The 18,249-nt window shown below is 43.4% G+C and overlaps 1 protein-coding gene across 3 annotated transcripts in view; it reads right to left on the bottom strand.

Annotated features, from left to right (window-relative positions):
- Window positions 1-806: 806 nt before the first annotated feature.
- pax7a (paired box 7a) overlaps window positions 807-18,249 on the bottom strand; it is a 43,356-nt gene continuing 25,913 nt past the window's right edge. For all 3 annotated transcript variants that reach the window (XM_010791783.1, XM_010791785.1, XM_010791784.1), the window contains 4 exons: window positions 16,640-16,805; window positions 15,968-16,158; window positions 4,624-4,867; window positions 807-3,518 (listed from right to left, as the gene is read on the bottom strand). In XM_010791783.1, coding sequence (XP_010790085.1) covers window positions 3,403-3,518; window positions 4,624-4,867; window positions 15,968-16,158; window positions 16,640-16,805 — 717 coding nt within the window. In that variant the 3' untranslated portion in view covers window positions 807-3,402. The remainder of the gene's footprint in view (window positions 3,519-4,623; window positions 4,868-15,967; window positions 16,159-16,639; window positions 16,806-18,249) is intronic.

Raw genomic sequence — 18,249 nt, 5'->3', positions numbered from 1 at the left:
TTGAACACACACAGAGGACACACACAGACACACAGATATATTTATATATGCATATGTGAGCAGGTGCATTCATTTATTTGACACTAGGGCTGCAACCAGCAGCTATTTGCATTATTACAGTTACATTTTTACTCAAATAAATGAAAAGAATAATTAAGGAGCATAAGGTGATGCCTTCCCACTGCATGTACTTAAAGATATTTAATCCCAATGATTTACGACAACACATTCTTACATTTGATGAGTTGAAAGCAGTAGATTTCCATCTTTTTTTGCTTAGAAAATGGCCTAAAAGATCTATCAATTATAAATGTTTTTTCTTTTTTTTAGATTAATTCTTTGTTATGCCTTAGTTTATAAATCGCTTTAAACCCTCCACATAGAAAAATATCTTTCATACAAATGTTATGTTATAAAGACTAGTGCCGGTTTGTCCGATTTCTTGGCCTCTGGTATTGCAGTTTTCTCGATAACCACTCATCCAATACATTCAAATACGATGCTGAACTTCCATTGTTCCTCAGCCAAGTGTGAATTTAAATGATGAATGGTTGTTTGAGAACATTAAAGTAAAGCTATTGGTTGAGGAACACTATATGCGCTTTTTAAAAGTTGTTTTGAATCTTACCTGCCCAACTAGCATATTTTATTTTGCTTACCTGTTTTTGCTCGTTTGTTTTATTTTGCAAGCAGAAAATCTTCAAAAAAGCGAGACAGAGAGAGAGAAAGTATTTTCATTTTGTTGAGATGGAAAACAATAAGACACATACAATGACAAAAGAGACACACTGCAATATCATTTTTGGATCTTTAATTGATAACAGTTACGCCAGTGTTACAGTAAACACACCAACAGGCTGAAGGTAGTAAATACCAGTACAAGTTTCCCACTACTCTAATACTTCATACAGCAGAATAAATTATACCATGATAATATACACACATGCGGAACAGAAAAAGGAGTAAAGCAAAGCACAGATGTCAGAAAGCAACTAAACAGGTTAGGGGTCGAACAGACTGGAGGGGGGATAAGGACTCGTATGCTTTAAATATCCAAATGTTTATTGACGCAAGTGTTAGAAATGGGTTTGATACACTAAAGACGATTCTAAAATTCTTCCTTTTTAAAATATACACAAGTGAGGCGTCTAAGCGGAGCAGTTTGAGCTGCAGCCATTCAGTGCTGAGTCTTTGACTTCTTCTCCTGAAGTCTTATTGGTCCACAGATCCAATGAGACTCAAAAGAGTTTCCCAGAGCAGAGAAGCTGTGTTCACCAGCTATATCATCACCATCGTGGACCGAGTCTCGGGGTTCAGGAGTGTCAGATCCACTGTCCAGTCGAGGTTGATCTGCACTAATAATCAGTCTGTGAGATCCTGAAAATGCTTTGACACATGAAGATGGTTCATCCGGCCATCTTTCAAATATACAACAGTCCTCCGTGGTCTAGGGATCTTCCTGTGTCAACTTTCACTTTCCATTGAGCTCAGTTTGATCCTCTTTGTACAATTTTAATTGGAACATTTGAATGGAATTGATATTTGACTAATTTATACAAATTCATTCGTACCTGGGCCCAAAAACAAGAACAAAGCTTTTGGTAAAAACTGGTAAACCGATTAAATACAGTTAAAAAAACAACAACGGAAAACAAGCCAGTTAAGGAAACTCAAATTAAACATTTACTTCCACAGATCCCTTGCTTACCTACCACTCAACATAGTTGTGTTTTAGTATAAAACATACTCTTTATAAACAAACGATACACAATCTGCTCGAGCTACTGTACAGTTTTCAGTTTTTAAAGGCGACTGAGGACCAAATCCTGTCTTGAGATAAGGTGGACAACACACCATCATCACACTGATGCCAGAGAAAATACCACACACACCTCAAAAGGGAACAGCTGGTCTTGGATAGTGTCAAAAGTCAACTATGAGTGCTACACAAATGTCTCATATCCACTATTCTGTAATTGTTTTCTTTTTTACATTTCAATGAGTAAGATTAGAGGGGGGCTCTGGTCCAAACCAGAGAGGAGGGCCAAACATTGCGGTTACCTGTGCCCTTTCGTTACTGACTTAATTAGATGTTTTTTCCAGAGTGCATGTGAATGGCACAGCGTGTGAACTTTTTAATCTCACAACAGAAAGCGTTGGAATGTCGGCAGTTTGTTCGTGGAATGTTCCGGTGGAATGTTGAGAAGGAATGCTTGCTTAGTCTGAGAGCGGAAACCAGCCGAAGGTGCATTTACAAAATTAGCTAATTACGCTGTAAACACAGAAATACTGGCTAGTCATTTGGAGGGTCACTGTGAATTAGCTTTGACATTATTTCTGTGTGATTTAATCTGCTTTACACTGTTAAAGTCACACAGGGTTCCCTGGCAGATGGGATTTGGAAGGAGGATAGAAGGGGGGGGGGAAATTGAGTTAGCCCTCCTTGGCAAGGTCCATATTTCTAAACAAAATACATTAATTTCCCCAATCCTGTTTTTGCAAACAATGCCCCCCCTCCCCATGGACTGCAGCTAAGGATGGGATGGAGGTTAGAAGGGGAAAGCTATTGGCCGCCAAAACGCTGCTTTAATTCCCTGCAGAATCCATCCAGCCAGACTTCCCACAGAGTGGCCAAGTTCTTTAGGAATGTCAAGATGAATATGAAAGAGGGAAGGTCAAATCGCTCATGAACATTAGAGCTCAGGGAGCAGGCAGAGGAACTGCAGCTTGGAAAACAATCATCCTCTCTTTGTGTGACTGTGCCGGCACACAAAACATGCACACGCCACAGACACTTACTCCCAAATCATCTCAGTCATCCACACTGTGTTTTACACACCAACACCTAACAGAGAAAAGAGATACGAATGGAATCAAAGAACAACATAAATCACATTAACCATAATCATATAACAGCAACAATAATCTTAACAATATCAAAAAGGAACAAGAATAAGAGTTGTTCAAATGATATTGGCTTTGTTAACTACTATGAACAGCAAGGGCAAAGTACATGTTGTTGATGGCTCTAAATGTGTGCTGGACTGCAGCCCTGACAAACAGGAACCCGACCATCCTCGGGTGTTCAGGGGTCCTGTATGGGACCAAATCAAAACAGAGTATGGGGCTGGGGGAGGTGTACAAGGAGCAGGCAGAGATACCCAAATATTTAGAAGAGAGGGTTCAGAGCCGCCTGGTGGTTGACAATGGTGTGAAAAGTTTACTTCCATTCCCCGGAGAGCATTGTCACACCCGCAAGCGTCAATTTGTCTGTGCTCTGATGTCATGGCCAGGCTGCGGAGCGAGCAGCAAAGAGGCGAGCTGGAGTCCAGACTGGATGGAGCATGGAGAAGGGTGGCAGAGGGCGGAGGAGAGTGGCGCAGGTTGCCTCCCAGGGAGGGTTTAGTAGGCCTGTCCTGTCTCCACCTGCAGCAGTCCGAGCACGGCCGAGTGGTCTCCAAGTTTCATCCTCCTCTGGGTGGACAAGCTCACGTTCTTGGCCAGGTAGTCCACAGCAGCTGCACAGAAACAAAAAGAAAGGAAAATCACACGTCAGACAGGTGGTAGAATCCTGACATAAAGTCTTTTCACTCTCATTTCATTCCTCTGATTAAGGCTGAAATAAGTTGTGGCAGAAGGGAGTGAGTCAAACGAAAAACAATTCACAGAGAGAGAGTGAAAGATAAAAACCCCTCCCGTGTCCCTTGTCTGAGGTTGGCACGCTGCTGGCACAGAGCATGTGCATCCTGGTAGAGTCTCCATGCTGTCACTCAGACGGGTCCCCGTGTGTGTTCTGTGTGCCAGTCTTCATTACTCTTGGCATCTCTGATTTCATGCCCTCCACACTCCACATGGCCGCTCATTTTCATCCTCAGACAGCAGCTCTCTCCTCTCTCCTCCATTCATTACCCATCTACTGTGCTCAATCACCATCTTAATTAACCTCACATCAGCTCACATCCGCACTGCCATCAGTTTCTGCTGGCTGACAAAACACTGGGGCGCACACACACAAAACGTGACGGACTGGCACACACTCACATGCATTCATGCACCGCAACACAAACAACATCAACAAAGATGAACAATGCAGCACTTCACTACGAGAAGCTGCATATAAATACAAACAAAAGTCGGATCGCCGGCTGGCTTGTTGGGGAAGTGTGCTTCATTTTAGCTCTTATGAATGGCTGTGACAGCATCAGTCAATTATGCTAATCTAATAAAGCAAACTCTTTCCTGCCCTGAGGGTGTGTGTGTGTGTGTATGTGATGGAGAAGAGAGGGAGAGAGGTGGGCAAGAGGACACTGTGGCCCCTGAGGGTGTGCCGTTCTTTGAAGTGGCCCTTTCCTCTTTCCCATCCAAGTGGAGTGGGGTGTGACTAAGGCAACTCTCTAGGAGGATGGTGGTGGTGGAGGAGGGGTTGGGGGGGGGGTGGTCTTTATCAAGAGCACGTGTCTGCCTCCACCAACAAGGGTGCAAAGGTCAGTAGGCTCCCTGGCCTGGGAGTTGGGCTTCTCTTCATAGAGGATGATATAGAGGAATGACTCATTTGGACAAACAATCAACTAAAGCTAAAACCCAAACACAGAGTATATAAATGTTGAAGAGGGGTGTACTTACTCTGGCCGTACTGGCTGTACTGGTAGCCTGCAGTGACGGGGTCCACGCTGTAGCTGGTGGCGCTGTAGGTGGGGGGGCAGTATGACTGGGAGGAGGCCAGGCTGTCCTTGATGCTGTCGGAGCGCTGGCTGCAGCTGCCAGAGATGGGGTTGGAGCTTTCCAGGCTGCCGTGCAGGGGGGAAATGGAAAAGTCGTGCTGGGACTGGGAGGATACAGCGCTGGGGTTACTCAGGATACTCATCACCTGGAGGGGGGGAAGGGGAAACGGAGGATGTTAGACATTTGGAAAATTGAGGATCAAAGCATTGACAGAGTTGAGGGAAAGTACTTTTTTTCCTGCAAATGTAGTGCCATCCTAGTACTTCACGGTAAAGATGGCAATAGAAATATCCCATTTTCAACTTTGAAATAGGGAGAGGGAAAACTTCGCCATCTTTTTTTTTTTTTTTAAAGAGCAGGGGGAAGGATACAAGGAGGGTGATGAGGTTAAAAAAGGAGAAAGGGAACAAGAGAGACTGTTCCCATTAGCTGGCGCTGCCAGTTAGTGTTCTGCTGTGGGACAGAAGGGTCCCAGGGTGATAATAGACCCACCATCCGTGCCAGACGGCCCCTGTCCTGGAGCCTGAGGCCCGAGCCCGAGCCTACAGCACAACAAGCACCAAGGGAGTCCCTAATCCCTCGCCCCTAGCCTACCCATCTCATGAATAGTAATGGAGTTGGAACTGGTAAATGATCCCCTCAGATCCCCACACAAAGTAGGCTGCACAAACCTTACTGAGGGGCCCGTTGAAACTGCAGGTTGAGGCTTGCTGAACATCACAGTGTGTGTATTATTCATAGCGTAAAAGAGCTTCCAATTCAATATTCTAGATTAATGTAATAGCATGTGACATTCGTCAGAAGAAGGTCTCAAACATTTTTAAAATGGAAGAGATTACCTCGAGTGCTACCCTAGTCTGAAGCACAGCGGCCCAGAACACTGTGGAGAATTTTGTTTTCTTATGCTGCGAGTTTCTTTAAGTGAAAAAGGAAAGTAGAGTGTGTGTGTGAGAGCGGGTGGTAAAAAGAGAATTGTCCCACACATGCTTCCCTCCTATAGCAGGGAAGCCTTCCCTTCAACATCAGGTTCATGTTGAGTTTTGCTATGCTGCACTGGCCTTTGGCCCCTCTGCTGCTAAACCAATTAGCCCATCATGGAGGTGGTTACACAGGGGTGATACACTCACAGACATATGTTCGCATGAATGCACACATGATCGGACCCATGCGTGCACACACATAGGCTGCAAACATGGAGGCTGCAAGCCAAACAGTCCACAAATGATGCACTAAGCCAGGAATATCCCACAGAGGGAAAATTAACCATATTCTGAAAATTAATCATATCTTCAGAAAAAGCCTCCCAGGAAATATGAAGCACTCGAAGCACATCAGAAACATAAAGGCTGGTTAGTCATTTCCACATGTTAATTCTATCAGTATGGAAACCCCCACCCCCCCATCTCCTCCACATCTGCAGACAAAGCATGTGACATGTATCCATAAGAGGGAGATTCATGGCCCTCTTCGTGCTGGACACATGTGATGCTTCCTCCCATATGGAGCAGAGCTGCACACTCTGAGGATGAGAGGAGTATGTGTCCTGATGGTTTGTGATGGGGGGGGGCTTATTAAGTGTCCTGAGAGACAGCTGCAGGGCATGAGTCCATTTTAGTCATTGGTTAATTAAAGCTTGATTACATCGCTTCCTTATTAAATAGAATAGCCAACAAATGCCTTGAATATTATTCATGCTCATAAAAGTTCTTCAAAAGAAAATTACTTCTTATCATTGACATCGTGGCAGTTTTGCTATTTTAGAGAATAAGGATGGGTCGGGCAATCTAAAGTCTAAGTGTTGTCATCTGTTAGGACCTCGTTCCCGTACAGTCTTAATGATTTGTGTTTTGCTAAAGGGGAGGATATAAGCTCGTAATTAGAGGTCAGTTTCTCAATAGCGTCACATCAGGTATAGGTTTTGTTTTCACTCCATTATTAAAAAGGAGTTACTTCAGCCCTTTAGCATAGTTGTCTTTTTCCACCCACATCTTTTATGCCAGCGTCCAGTTTAATTGCATGGCTTTGCTTTGATGTCCTTATAAAGTTATCTCAATTTACATTCAGGGGTTGAATGATACTTAGTCACATGAGCTCTGCCACCGGATACCTTCATATGTTTCTGTTGCTTTGTAAAACAAAACTTTATGGATATTATAGTCTCTATAAAAAGAAAAAAGTGAAGCTGCTGGCAAACTCTTAGCCAGGGAATTTACTCTCATAAGAATAAAAATGATTTCATTCAGATTTCAACATGAACACAGCTTTATAGGCATTCATGTAATGTAGTTCTTGGATTGACAACGTTATTATCGATGCAATATTTGAAGTTTAAGTTTCACTGAATTGGATCTGCTGCACCAAGATGTCACTCAAGTGTAAATTATACCGATCAGACACACACATGTGCATTAAACAAGACTGGAGTTTAAATAAGTTTTAAAGAGAAAAAAAAACTGCCAGATTATATTTCCTACTCTTTACACTTTAGCTGAGAAGACTTACTCCCTGATTCTCTCTATCCCTCCTTCCCTCCCTCCCTCCCCTTTCCTCTCCTCTCCCCCCACCTCCCTCTCTTTCCTTGCAGACAGCGTCCTCAGCAGCCCAGAGTTCGTTTGTTGTTTGACGTTGTGTGAGTGCTGGTTTGGGAGATAATGTGAGCCAGGACCTAGTTTAAAGGACAATGCTCCAGGGCGTTCCCTGCCTCTCTCACCCCCTCCTCTCGCCTTCTCCTTCTCCTTTTTTCTGCTCCCTCTCAACAGATAGATTACTTTATAAATAATAATAAAAAAGTAATTAATTCTCTCAACTTCTGAGCCCTCCAGCCTGTGGCGAAGTGAATGGGGGAGTGGAAATTGATACAATGTGCATCCTTTCAGATAAATAAATAGTGCACTTGAAACACAAAAAGAGGCCCTTTCATACCTCCCTAATTTCTTCAACAGCCAAATTACATTTTTTTTGTCTGTGTGAATGTTCGACGAGATGTTCTTTGTTGGATTTCTCTCCGGAATAAAACAATGTGACAGAGACAGAGCTAAGAGCGATACCAAACATATATAAACAAAGCAAAGGGGTAAAAGTTAGCAACACTCTTACAGTATGTAAGTTATTTGTGTTTTTTCACTTTAGACAATTAAGTTGCAATATTTAAAAGTATGGCATTTATGATTTTATATTTAGAAGAGCAAACGTAATTTGCCTCAAGTTCTGTGACTAGGAAAAATGATTTTACGACAGATTTTTTATCATTAAAGCCCCTAAAAAAACTCTCACAATGGAGCAAAACAACACAAATTCGTAAATGTAAAGAGCGGAAACGGAGCAGGGAATATATGACAGCCTATAGAAAGAGGGCGAGGGGGCAAGGAGGGAAGAGAAGTGATACAGAGTGAGTGAGAGGAGAGTGGAGGCTTTGGGAAGTACAAAGACTCCTGTAGGACTGCGCTGGCCTGAGGGCTAGCCTGCCTGGAGAGCTGATAGGAGCCCCTCTGTTCCATTCCCAGCGCCAGCGCCAACACACCCCACTCCACAAATACTCTTAATCTGCACAAGACTGGATTAGTTCCTCTGTCACCGATAGCACCCTGTTCTGCCCAAATCAAATGCCCCCAAGATGTACCTTTAAGTTAGGCAGAGGTCACCGGGGCAGACAGGGAAAAATGAGCACTCCACATGTCTGTAAGTTATCTGAGCGGTGCAGAATAGCATCTTGCACCTTAGCAGATCTGCCGGGCTGATACTCGCTTCAGCAGAGAGTGATTAAAGATCCACAGTGATGACACTGAATTTCAGATCAATATTTGAAGGCCAGTCCTGAGGGTGTGATTACAGGAAGGGAATATAATGTTTATTCTGTGACCCAGGAGTCACACTGATCCAGTCTCTGACATTGAGAACAGCCAAAATATTATACAGGAACAAAAAAAAAAAAGATATATTTATAAAGTATAAACTACTGTAATACAAATCAATAAATAATAATAAAAGTAATAATACAAATAATAATAAAAAGACAAAATGTATATAAATATAATTGATAAGAAATATAAACATATATCAATAGATATTTTTCTTTGATAGCTAAATGACATTTTAATTGCTGTCAAATCCTGATTAAAAAAAAATATGAATCATACATCTGATAACCTTAAACGGACCCAAACTGAAGGAGTAAATAACAAATAAAAATATCAGGGAGCCCTCCACCCCAAGTCAGCCGACTCCTGCTACCACAACATCCCACCCTTCCCCCATCCCTCACATGAGAGGGCTGGCCCAGCGGGCAGTAAGGCCCCTCATCTGAGCAGACAAAATGACTATTTAAAAATAACAGTGATTGCATAAATTGAATTAAAGCGTTTTGGTCACGGTGGAGGTGGCGCAAGGGGTGGCGTGGGCCGCAGCAGACAGCCGGGATGGTGGCAGGCAGCAGATGACGGGCTCTGGCCTGCGTGCCACTGCGTTAATTGGCTGCGGCACATTAATAAAAACTGAAAAGTGTCTTCCACCAGCTCCATAGGATGAAGAGACAGAAGCAGAATGAGAGGTAGAATAGGGAGGGGGTTGGTGCGAAGGAAGAGAAATGGGCCTTTGAAGAATATGGTGTGTATGTGGAGGGGGTTTGGGGTGGGGTGCTAATTGTGTTCAATTAATTGGCTGATTGGCACTGACAGAATCTGGGCACTGACAAGTCAGGCACAGATGAGGACGATTAGTGGGCACTGGAACAAGCTGTCACTCCTCACAACATGTTAGCCTTTCTGCGCCTGGCTGCGTCTCTTCTCCCTGTGAAGCTGTTCATGCATACAAAAAAAGCTAAAACAAGTGGAAAAATGAATATTTATTTGAGTCCATAACTCCTCTTTCTGTCTTTGCAAATGTCCATTAGGCAAAATCCTCTGCAGCCCACTTAAGTTCATGCTAGTTTAAGTGTTCAAGAAAGCACAGCTGTTCAAGCCGTAGGAAGGCTCGCCCCCCCCCCCTTCCCTCCTAAACATCCCACAGTATAAGCTATAAACTTGGCCCCGTGCTAACCAGAGGTTAATATGCCGTCTATTGGACTGCAATTGGAGAACGTGTGGGGAGCAATCCTCTATTCTCTGCTAGTGATATGCTTGAGTAACTATGGGATGGATTCAGCCACTGGGAACAAGAGAGGCCCCTTCAAGGCCTGCACACACACACACATACGCACACACACACACACATATGCACACACAGACACACACACGCTCACACACACACATACAGACTTCAAATCTCCGCACCTTGCACCATCGCTTCTTCTAAATTAAACGGCAGATTTTCTGATTCCAGGAGAGTGGTTTCAGCGAGGCAGGGCCTGTGTGTGTGTGTGCATTGTGTGTGTGTGCAAGCTTGTGTGAGGGAGCAGATCCAAAAGGAAAGCGAGGCAGATCGAGGGAGTGTAGGAGAAAAAGGGGGGAGGAAGGAGGGAAGCGGGAGGGGTTGTTTGCTAAAAACAGCAGGGGCCCAGGTCTAGTGAAAAATGTCAGGTCAAATTGTTCTTGACAGTGTTAATATCTGCACCTCATAGCCATAATTACATGTAAATAAATAGTGAAATAGCTCTCAGCTGGAGACTGAGAGGGGCGAGCTGCTGCATGAGACAGCCAGCTGAGGACCCAAACGCCTCCCATATTCTCAGCGTATTGTCAGGAGAAAGAAAAGAGGGGAGATAAAAAGACATGTGCAATGAAGCATGCTGGCAATAGATACTCACATTTTGAGCATGCTTTTACTTTTATTTTAAAGACTAAGCCAACTGTGATCAACTGTGCAAAGGGGTCACAATAACAACAAAGTCCTCAGTGAAGTCAGGGACTAAGAAGCCAATGAGGGACAAGAAGAAAGACAGAGGGAAGGAAAGACAAGATGAGAAAACGTGTGAGAGAGAGAAAGTCTGAGAGAGTATTAATCACAGCTATGCACCTGTCAGAGTGGCATCTGGAACTAAGAGGAACCACATGCAGCTGGACAACAACCCGAGACCTCCGGCTAGCAGGACAGGTTCACAGCGAACCTCCTCCTCCTCCCCAGCCATCCCATAACCCCCTGCACCCTGAGCCTTGACCCCGGAGATAGGTCACCCAGCGTTCGCCCCGCTTCACCTGTCCAGTGACTGCATTTTATTATTAATATTATTTTTTCATTATTATTGTAATACGATACATGTCACCTTCAAATTGCATATGTATGAGGCTGGACATCTTCACCGATAAGCATGTGACACAGTCCATGTCTGTGCGTAATAGGTATTTTAGATAGGATCGATGTCTGCGCCTATACTTTAATAAAGGCAGTACCACTCTCCACCTTATAGGCATTTCAACTGCGTGGGACACACAGCATGTGAATCAGTCTCAGTCATTTTCCTCCTTAAATCCCCATCTTCTAGGATTTACTGAAATTCATATTGGCTGCCTCTGCAAGATAAATGTAAATCACATTCCCTTATATTTGTTATTTATCAGGATGCAGCAGCTCACTTTCAGCAGGAAATATCTCTCAGCCGCATACAAACACCCTTGCATTTAAATAGCATTTTTATTGTCCGCCATAGCCTTTCATCTGGGCGTAGGGAGAAGAGCTGCCTCTCGAGGGGAGAGAGTCGGAGCAAGAGAGGAAGGTGGGGAGAGAGAGGGAGCGAGAAAAAAGCACTATTGGCAAGGCATCATGGGATGACAAAAAGCCAAATGGAGGGAAGGAAGGTTGGTAGGTGAAAATAGATTATGAATGCATAAAGCTCCAACCAAAAATATTTTGGAATGGAAAAGAAGATGGCTTCACTTATGGGTGCTCGGGAGAGATGGAATGAGCAACACATGGCTCAGGTATACAGAGTGCTACCAAACGAGGCCTACATGTAAAGCTGCAGCTAGAACCATGATGCCTTCAAGAGAAAGTGCCATAAAGCTCTGAGTTTATAATGAGAAAGAATAGTAGCAGTTATGTCATACTTCATAAAGCTACAGTCCATGCAGATATGTGTCTTTGCAAGCTGCGGAAACAAACCAAGACCCATTAAGACACAGATGACGATGTTCCAACGCAACATGACGACGAGCACAGTTTGTGCAGAGGCACATTTCTAGTGTCGCAGATACTGAATATTTCCTCAGAGTTCAAAAGTGTTGCAAAACAACAGCAAACACTAATAATCTGTGCAGAAACAGTATAGCCAGTGGATATGATTTACAGTCCCTGGATTTTCTTGGCAGCTGCCAACAGCAGGTCTCTTTTTCTGAAAGCCTCTTACATCTTTTTTTATACTTGCCAAATTGAAACAGTATTTGTTTTAATGGGAGTTCTAATTAACCAGTATGTATTCCCCCTCTTGCTCTGCGAGTGGCTGAGCTATGAATGCAGGCTATGTGCTCATCCCCTTTGATTTGTTGTCAGAGGAGCCTGCCAGCTGACACAGTGCCCGGTGAGAGGCTTAATGCCCAAGTTTTAATAATGTGGGGGACTACATGAATCTCCCCCTCTCATTGGTATTCAGGTGCAGAATGTCTTGTTAGAAGTCAGAGAGGGAGGAGGAAGGAAGCCAGAGCTCCAGATTGTTCCGTATATTTTCCCCTCTCCATTTTTTTTTTTGGCAACGACAGAGCTTGCTTCTTAAAAATAATTCATCCCGTTTTTAAAAGAAGCGTCTGCGCTAGCTAATGGAAGAGCAGCAGCACAGTTTGGAGTCTCCCCTGGCTTATCTCTCTCAGACAGTTGTGGGGAGTCGCTGGTGAGCATGGTGTCAGCGTGCGTGGTACGGTGCAGCGCCGCGCGGGCAGGCAGGCCTGGGGACACAGATCAAAGGGAGGCAGGGGTGAGAGCCGCTCTGCCTCTGATCCCGTGTACGTGTGTGTATGTGTGTGTGTGTGTGTATGTTAAGGCCCGGCCCACTCACACAGCCCAAAGGCCCTCCTCAGATACACACATACACATCCTTGTCATTCCAAAACACACAACACTTTCATAAAACTGCAAAACAGAAAAAAAGTTCCTCACAAAACTTTGCAAACTTCCTTCATCAAAACAGAAATAAAATCTCTATCAGTCACACCTTTGACTTCCCACTCTATATCAAGTCTCCCTATCATTTTGAATAACCCGTGAACATCATCAACAGTGCATCTCCAACTCTGCAATATAAATGCTTTTTGTTTTTATTATCCGCTGATGTCGTGATTTCTGGAAATTTCTCCGAGGAGTGAAACCCAAGCTCTGCCACTGAGATCCTTTTGCAGGGTCTCCAGTCAGTGCAGTTGTTTTCTTTCCTCTCCCAGCAGGTGTCCCTGTCATGCAATAATGAGGAATTCAGCCAAAATGTCTCCCCTCAAATGCAATGCCCATGAAAATTACTTCAAATAATAATTTGAAAAGTATCTAAAGGCTCTGTAGAGTATGATATTACCAGGGTTTGTAAAAAAATATTCAATATTCTTACGACTTTGTGTTGGCTGTCAAAGCGTGCCCTCTTCAGTTATAGAAGGGATGCTTTACTTGTGTATGCAAAATTCAAATATATCGCATCATGATAGCCATTTATAAGGCCAAGACAAAGGGCTTTTGCAAATGCTTTAACAGGAAAAATATCCCAATGAAAAAGCATGCATGAGCTTGAATCTTCAGGTAAAGATGGATAAAAGAAAAACTGGAATGCCTGTCCTCTGTGCCCTTGCCTTTCCTTCTTTCCACACCTGCTGTGCCGCTAAATGAAACAAGACCAACAACAAAACACACTTCTGGTGTTTTCATACCTTTTGCCCAGCCATGCACAGCTTCACTCTCATCACCCCTAATACACTGCCTTCTTCAACCAGCAAAACACGTTGTACATCCCACAATGACAGCAACCAGTTTGAGTGCGGATGGCTTTTCCACCGCCTGTAATGGGAAAATGTGTGCTGTCGGGATAGGTTATGGGATTGGGATGGACGCGAGCCCCTGTCGGGACTGCTGAACGCTGCAGGATTCCATTACAGACTTGGCACCTCGCCGCTGCAGCCCATTTACTGGGAATCAGAGAATTTTTGTCAATCTTTACAGCAACTGCTAGGCCATCGATGCCAGACACTTGAAGAAATAGCTTGCACATACCGATGCACAAGCATATCTCCTGCAAACAGATGCTCTCTGTAACTTACAATATCAAATTCTCATTTCCATCTCGATAGAGAGTCTCTTTGTGTTGCTCTTTTTCCATTACAGGGAAGGGAAAAAATGGAAAGACTTGCTGTAAATCATGGGAAAATAAACTTTAGGTTATCCAATGGTGAAACAGATTTGCTATTTGATTGAAATGTGTTCATTGGAAAATATTTGAATAAGGTCTGACATGGAAAAGGTATAGTGAGTATTTATTGTGTGAGTTTGTGTTGCAGGTTTTCTATGTATATCTGTATGTTTGTGAAGAGAGAGAGAGACAGAGAGAGAGAGAGAGAAAGAAAGAGAGAGAGAGAGAGGTGGGAGCTGCCCAGCCCAGCAGGACGCTGCCCCAGAGAGTGAACTCTGATTCTGCTGTCAGTGGGAACATTCATCTCCATGCTGAGAGACTGATAGGAATGCCACACGGCATTCTGCATGCATTCAATACATTTCAATTCTGTGCAGTGAAAACATGGGGTGACACACCAAAAACATCTACACTACATGTCATTCCCCTCTGAGAAAAAATATAGAAGAAATCCACAATTTCTGTTCTGAAAAAATTACTTAATTAAAAAACAAATGTTTCATGTTTATTTTAATTTTAATTGAACCCTCTTGATAGAATAATTGAAAAGTGAAAATCCATGCTGTACAGTTGCCCAAAGGCTCCTGTCCTAATCCTCACTAGGACAGGAAATGTTTAATATCCCAACACATTCTTGAGTGCCTGTGAAGAGAGGGAGAGAAAGCGACAGTGTGCCCCATGCCAGTATTAGAGAGAGCCATTAATGAAAAAAAAAAATCGGCTCCATGTTCCTGGTGTTTTTCTGCAGGTTTGCAGTGAGAGCATTAGCAGTTAAAGCCCCTGTGCCACGATTAACAATCAAACACGCTGTGAGCCTCCATGTTATCCTCCGTCGCTCCAGCAGGAGAGAAAATCTCTTTTTTGTCACAAAATCCTTAATTCTTTCTTCTCTGAAGAAAGAGGGTAATACCAAGAATGTTTCCAATCTGCTTTGAGAAATATTTGAAGAAAAAAAAAAAACTCGCAATAAAACATGTGTGAACGACGGGGTAATTGTGGACAAATGCAGCATTGAAATTCATTTTCAACTCTTTACACACCATTTCAATCTTATTTTCTGCCTGTTAACCACATCGTGTTGGTGAGGGTGGGCAAGACTGGCCGGTATTGATGGGTAATTGTGTATAATTCACTCCGTACACACGATTTGCATCAATACAAATCATTTCTCATTCTGAGCTACTTAAAGCTCAACCCTTGCCATAGTCGCATTTAAACGCTCATTAATGGAGGTGTCCAAAGAGGTTAACATGTGAAATCCTGCGCTTTTCACAAGAGCCGGCAGACAAATGTGCACGCACACACATTAAGATGGCACAGAGGAGAATGGGTAGTGTACATATTTGAGGGATTTAAACTGCAATTAGGAAACCTAGAAACCTAAGTAGCCTGGGTAATGCTCTCTTTTATCATGACAGGAGTGCACAGGAGCACGTGAAGTGGCCAGCAGGATAAACCTACTAGAAAACCTCACACGTAGAGGAAGCCTCTGTCAATCTGCGCATAGAGCTGCCTGGAAATCATGCAGTAAAGTGATGGAGAAAATCTCTACATAGCAAAGAGTCTTCCAGCTGCAGACAATTACGTGAAGAAGATTATGGGTCTACATTTATAAGCTTTAGCTAATTATTTCATCTGCATGTGTTCTCAGTGCGCTGCGTGAGGATTTAGACGTCCCAGGAAAGTCAAAACCGCTGTTTGGAGCAGCTTGAGTACTTGCGGTACTATCAAGATGAATTTTAATTTGTTGATGTTAATCCAATTGTTTTACAAATGTAGCAATTTAGAGTAGCTGAAATAAATCCAGGGCTTTGGAAGGCGAACATGAAAGCCCACACTGGCAGTTATTTTCCTGAACATGCTGTTTCTGAATTTTAATTTCAGTCAAATACAATTACATATTCTGAAGAGTGAGAGGAGGAGTGAGGGAGTTATGGGCTGATAATGGTGAACATGAGGTTACTTCTTATATATGGAGGTAAAACTTGTTGGACTGACCTGTGGGGAGAGCCCGTTGCCCACAGAGTTCATGTGGTTGCTGGAGGCTGAAGGGCTCATGAAAGTATCGGAGTAGCTGGAGAAGCTGTGGCGATTGGACGAGAGACCATAAGCAGAGCTGCTGTCGGCACCCAGGCCTCCCTGGTGCATGGAAGATGGAGGCAGGGGCTGGGGTCTGTGCAAAGTACCGTCTGACACCAAGAGAAACATAAACATGTAAGAGAGAATCGAGGGAAACACACACTTCAAATTCTGAGTTGAATCCTAAAACGGCAGCCTCAAAGTCATAAGTCATACATTAACTTTGCTTTTTGCAAATTAATAATGATAGAAAATATGTTAGTGGCACATGCCTATATGTCTTTTGTCTCTTTGCATACAAAAATATGGCAAATGACAGAAGTGACCTGACCTTTTTATGGACAGTAAAATAAGTGATGGTTAGTTTCTGTTCCACTGGGACAAAGATGGAATTGTAAACATAACTACATGCTGCATGGTTCTTATATGCTGCACATGTTTCATATATAATCTATAATTGTATTAACATGAACGTGAAATAAAGATGGCATACCACAAATAAATAGGACTAATGTAATCTTTACTTAAATTAGATTTAACTCAAAAGTACAGTATGTTTTTTCGGATGGAAATATTATCCGTTAGTCTTACCCTGTGATAGCGTGGTCCCGGGGTAGCCGGACTCTTGTAGCTGGTATGTGGGTAAATTTGGCATCCCTGTGGGGGGGAATCCTCCAGGAAGCAGGTGGTTGAAAGCCGCTAGCTGGTTGGCCCCGGCCTGTTTGCGCCACCGAGCTCGTCTGTTGCTAAACCAAACCTGAGAAGAGAAACACACACACAACTTAAAGTCAAAGCACACTTCAAACCTTTTTTTCAACTACTTTAGCTTTGACAGTTGAGCTTGTGCAGGTTTGTAGTTGTTTTAGTTTTATTCTTCATTCACTTAAATACTGTATTTGTGTTTGTGCTGTGAGAATTTGACTGCAGTAGACCCTCAGTAGCGTCTGCTAGCTCCTGACACCTGTGATTAATCTTCCAGTTAGTATGAGTGCCGTTGCTGGTGGTGGTGGAGCGAGTCCCTGTGGGAGCGTCCATAGAGGCTCAGTGGTCCGTCCCTGTTGTTCTTAAGTGGCTGAAGCTGTGATCTGTGTAAACAGGCTGCCCTAAGCTCACTTCAGAGGGGAGAAGTCATTTAAAGGTCAGAGGTAGGCCACTACCCTCCATATCACACACCTCAAGCATGTTTGTGAAGCTATTGGATGCTTGAAGAGAGGTCATCACTTCTCCAGAGACACAGAAAAACAGCCCATCCGCTGCCGTGCTGTTTCAGTGTGGTTGTTTTTAAAGCTCTAAAGTCAGTTTAAAGAGTAAGAAAATGTATTTAACTTTAGAGTCAAGACAGAGAGTTCCAAGGCTGCAAATAGCTAAATGTTCACAAAATGAGCAGGACCAAAGCGCAGACACACACAATGTCAATCCCCTGAATGAAAAGGGGAACAAAATAGGACGCTTTTGAACCACAAAGATTTACACATTTTAAAAAGGCTTCTGCTTCAACAAAACATGAATATAATCAGGCCCTTTTGAAAAGAGCCAGCAACCTGTTCCATTTAACCAAGACAAGGCCCGGGCTTCACTGTGTGCTAAGGGTTGAAGGACATTGATCTATGCCTCGCACAGGCAATTCATCAGAGTTTAATACACTGTCAGCGCAGTTCATCTACTGTTGTGTTTCAAACGGCCCAAGCTATTGTGAGAGCACATGAAAGAGGGGGACAAAAGCCCCTCCATACGCCACGGAGAACAGTGGACACAAAGAGGGGGCGTCCCTTTTAAACAGGTCTTAAAGAGGGACACTTTCAAGGGGACTTACACAGCGACATACTCACTGCTTCTCGGGGACTGCCTCTTTTTGTACACACAAACATACATATAAACTCTTATAGGCCTACAAGGGATCTCAGCCCAATGGAGATCTTAATTTGAATGTGGTTCTTTTCCCACACTGTCGAAACCTCTGCAAAGACCAGGTGGGTTTTTTGTGCTAAAGATTGGTTTAGTCTTGACCAAGAAAAGAAATGGGATGCAACAGGCGATGGCTCTCTGGGGCAAACCTCAAACAACGCAACTGGAAAACTAACAGGAAATCTTTATCGCAAGCCTGATTACTTCTAAAGACCCCGTTTGAATCCTTCAATCAGCGATTCCAAAACAAATGTGGAGAGTGGCTCCAGTGAAATTTCTGCTATTGGGATGTAGTG

Source organism: Notothenia coriiceps, unplaced genomic scaffold, assembly GCF_000735185.1.
Source record: "Notothenia coriiceps isolate Sejong01 unplaced genomic scaffold, NC01 NC01_scaffold00035819, whole genome shotgun sequence".
Classification (NCBI taxonomy): domain Eukaryota; kingdom Metazoa; phylum Chordata; class Actinopteri; order Perciformes; family Nototheniidae; genus Notothenia; species Notothenia coriiceps.
The sequence above is the reverse complement of the archived record's forward strand: the minus strand, read 5'-3'. Positions and strand labels throughout refer to the sequence as shown.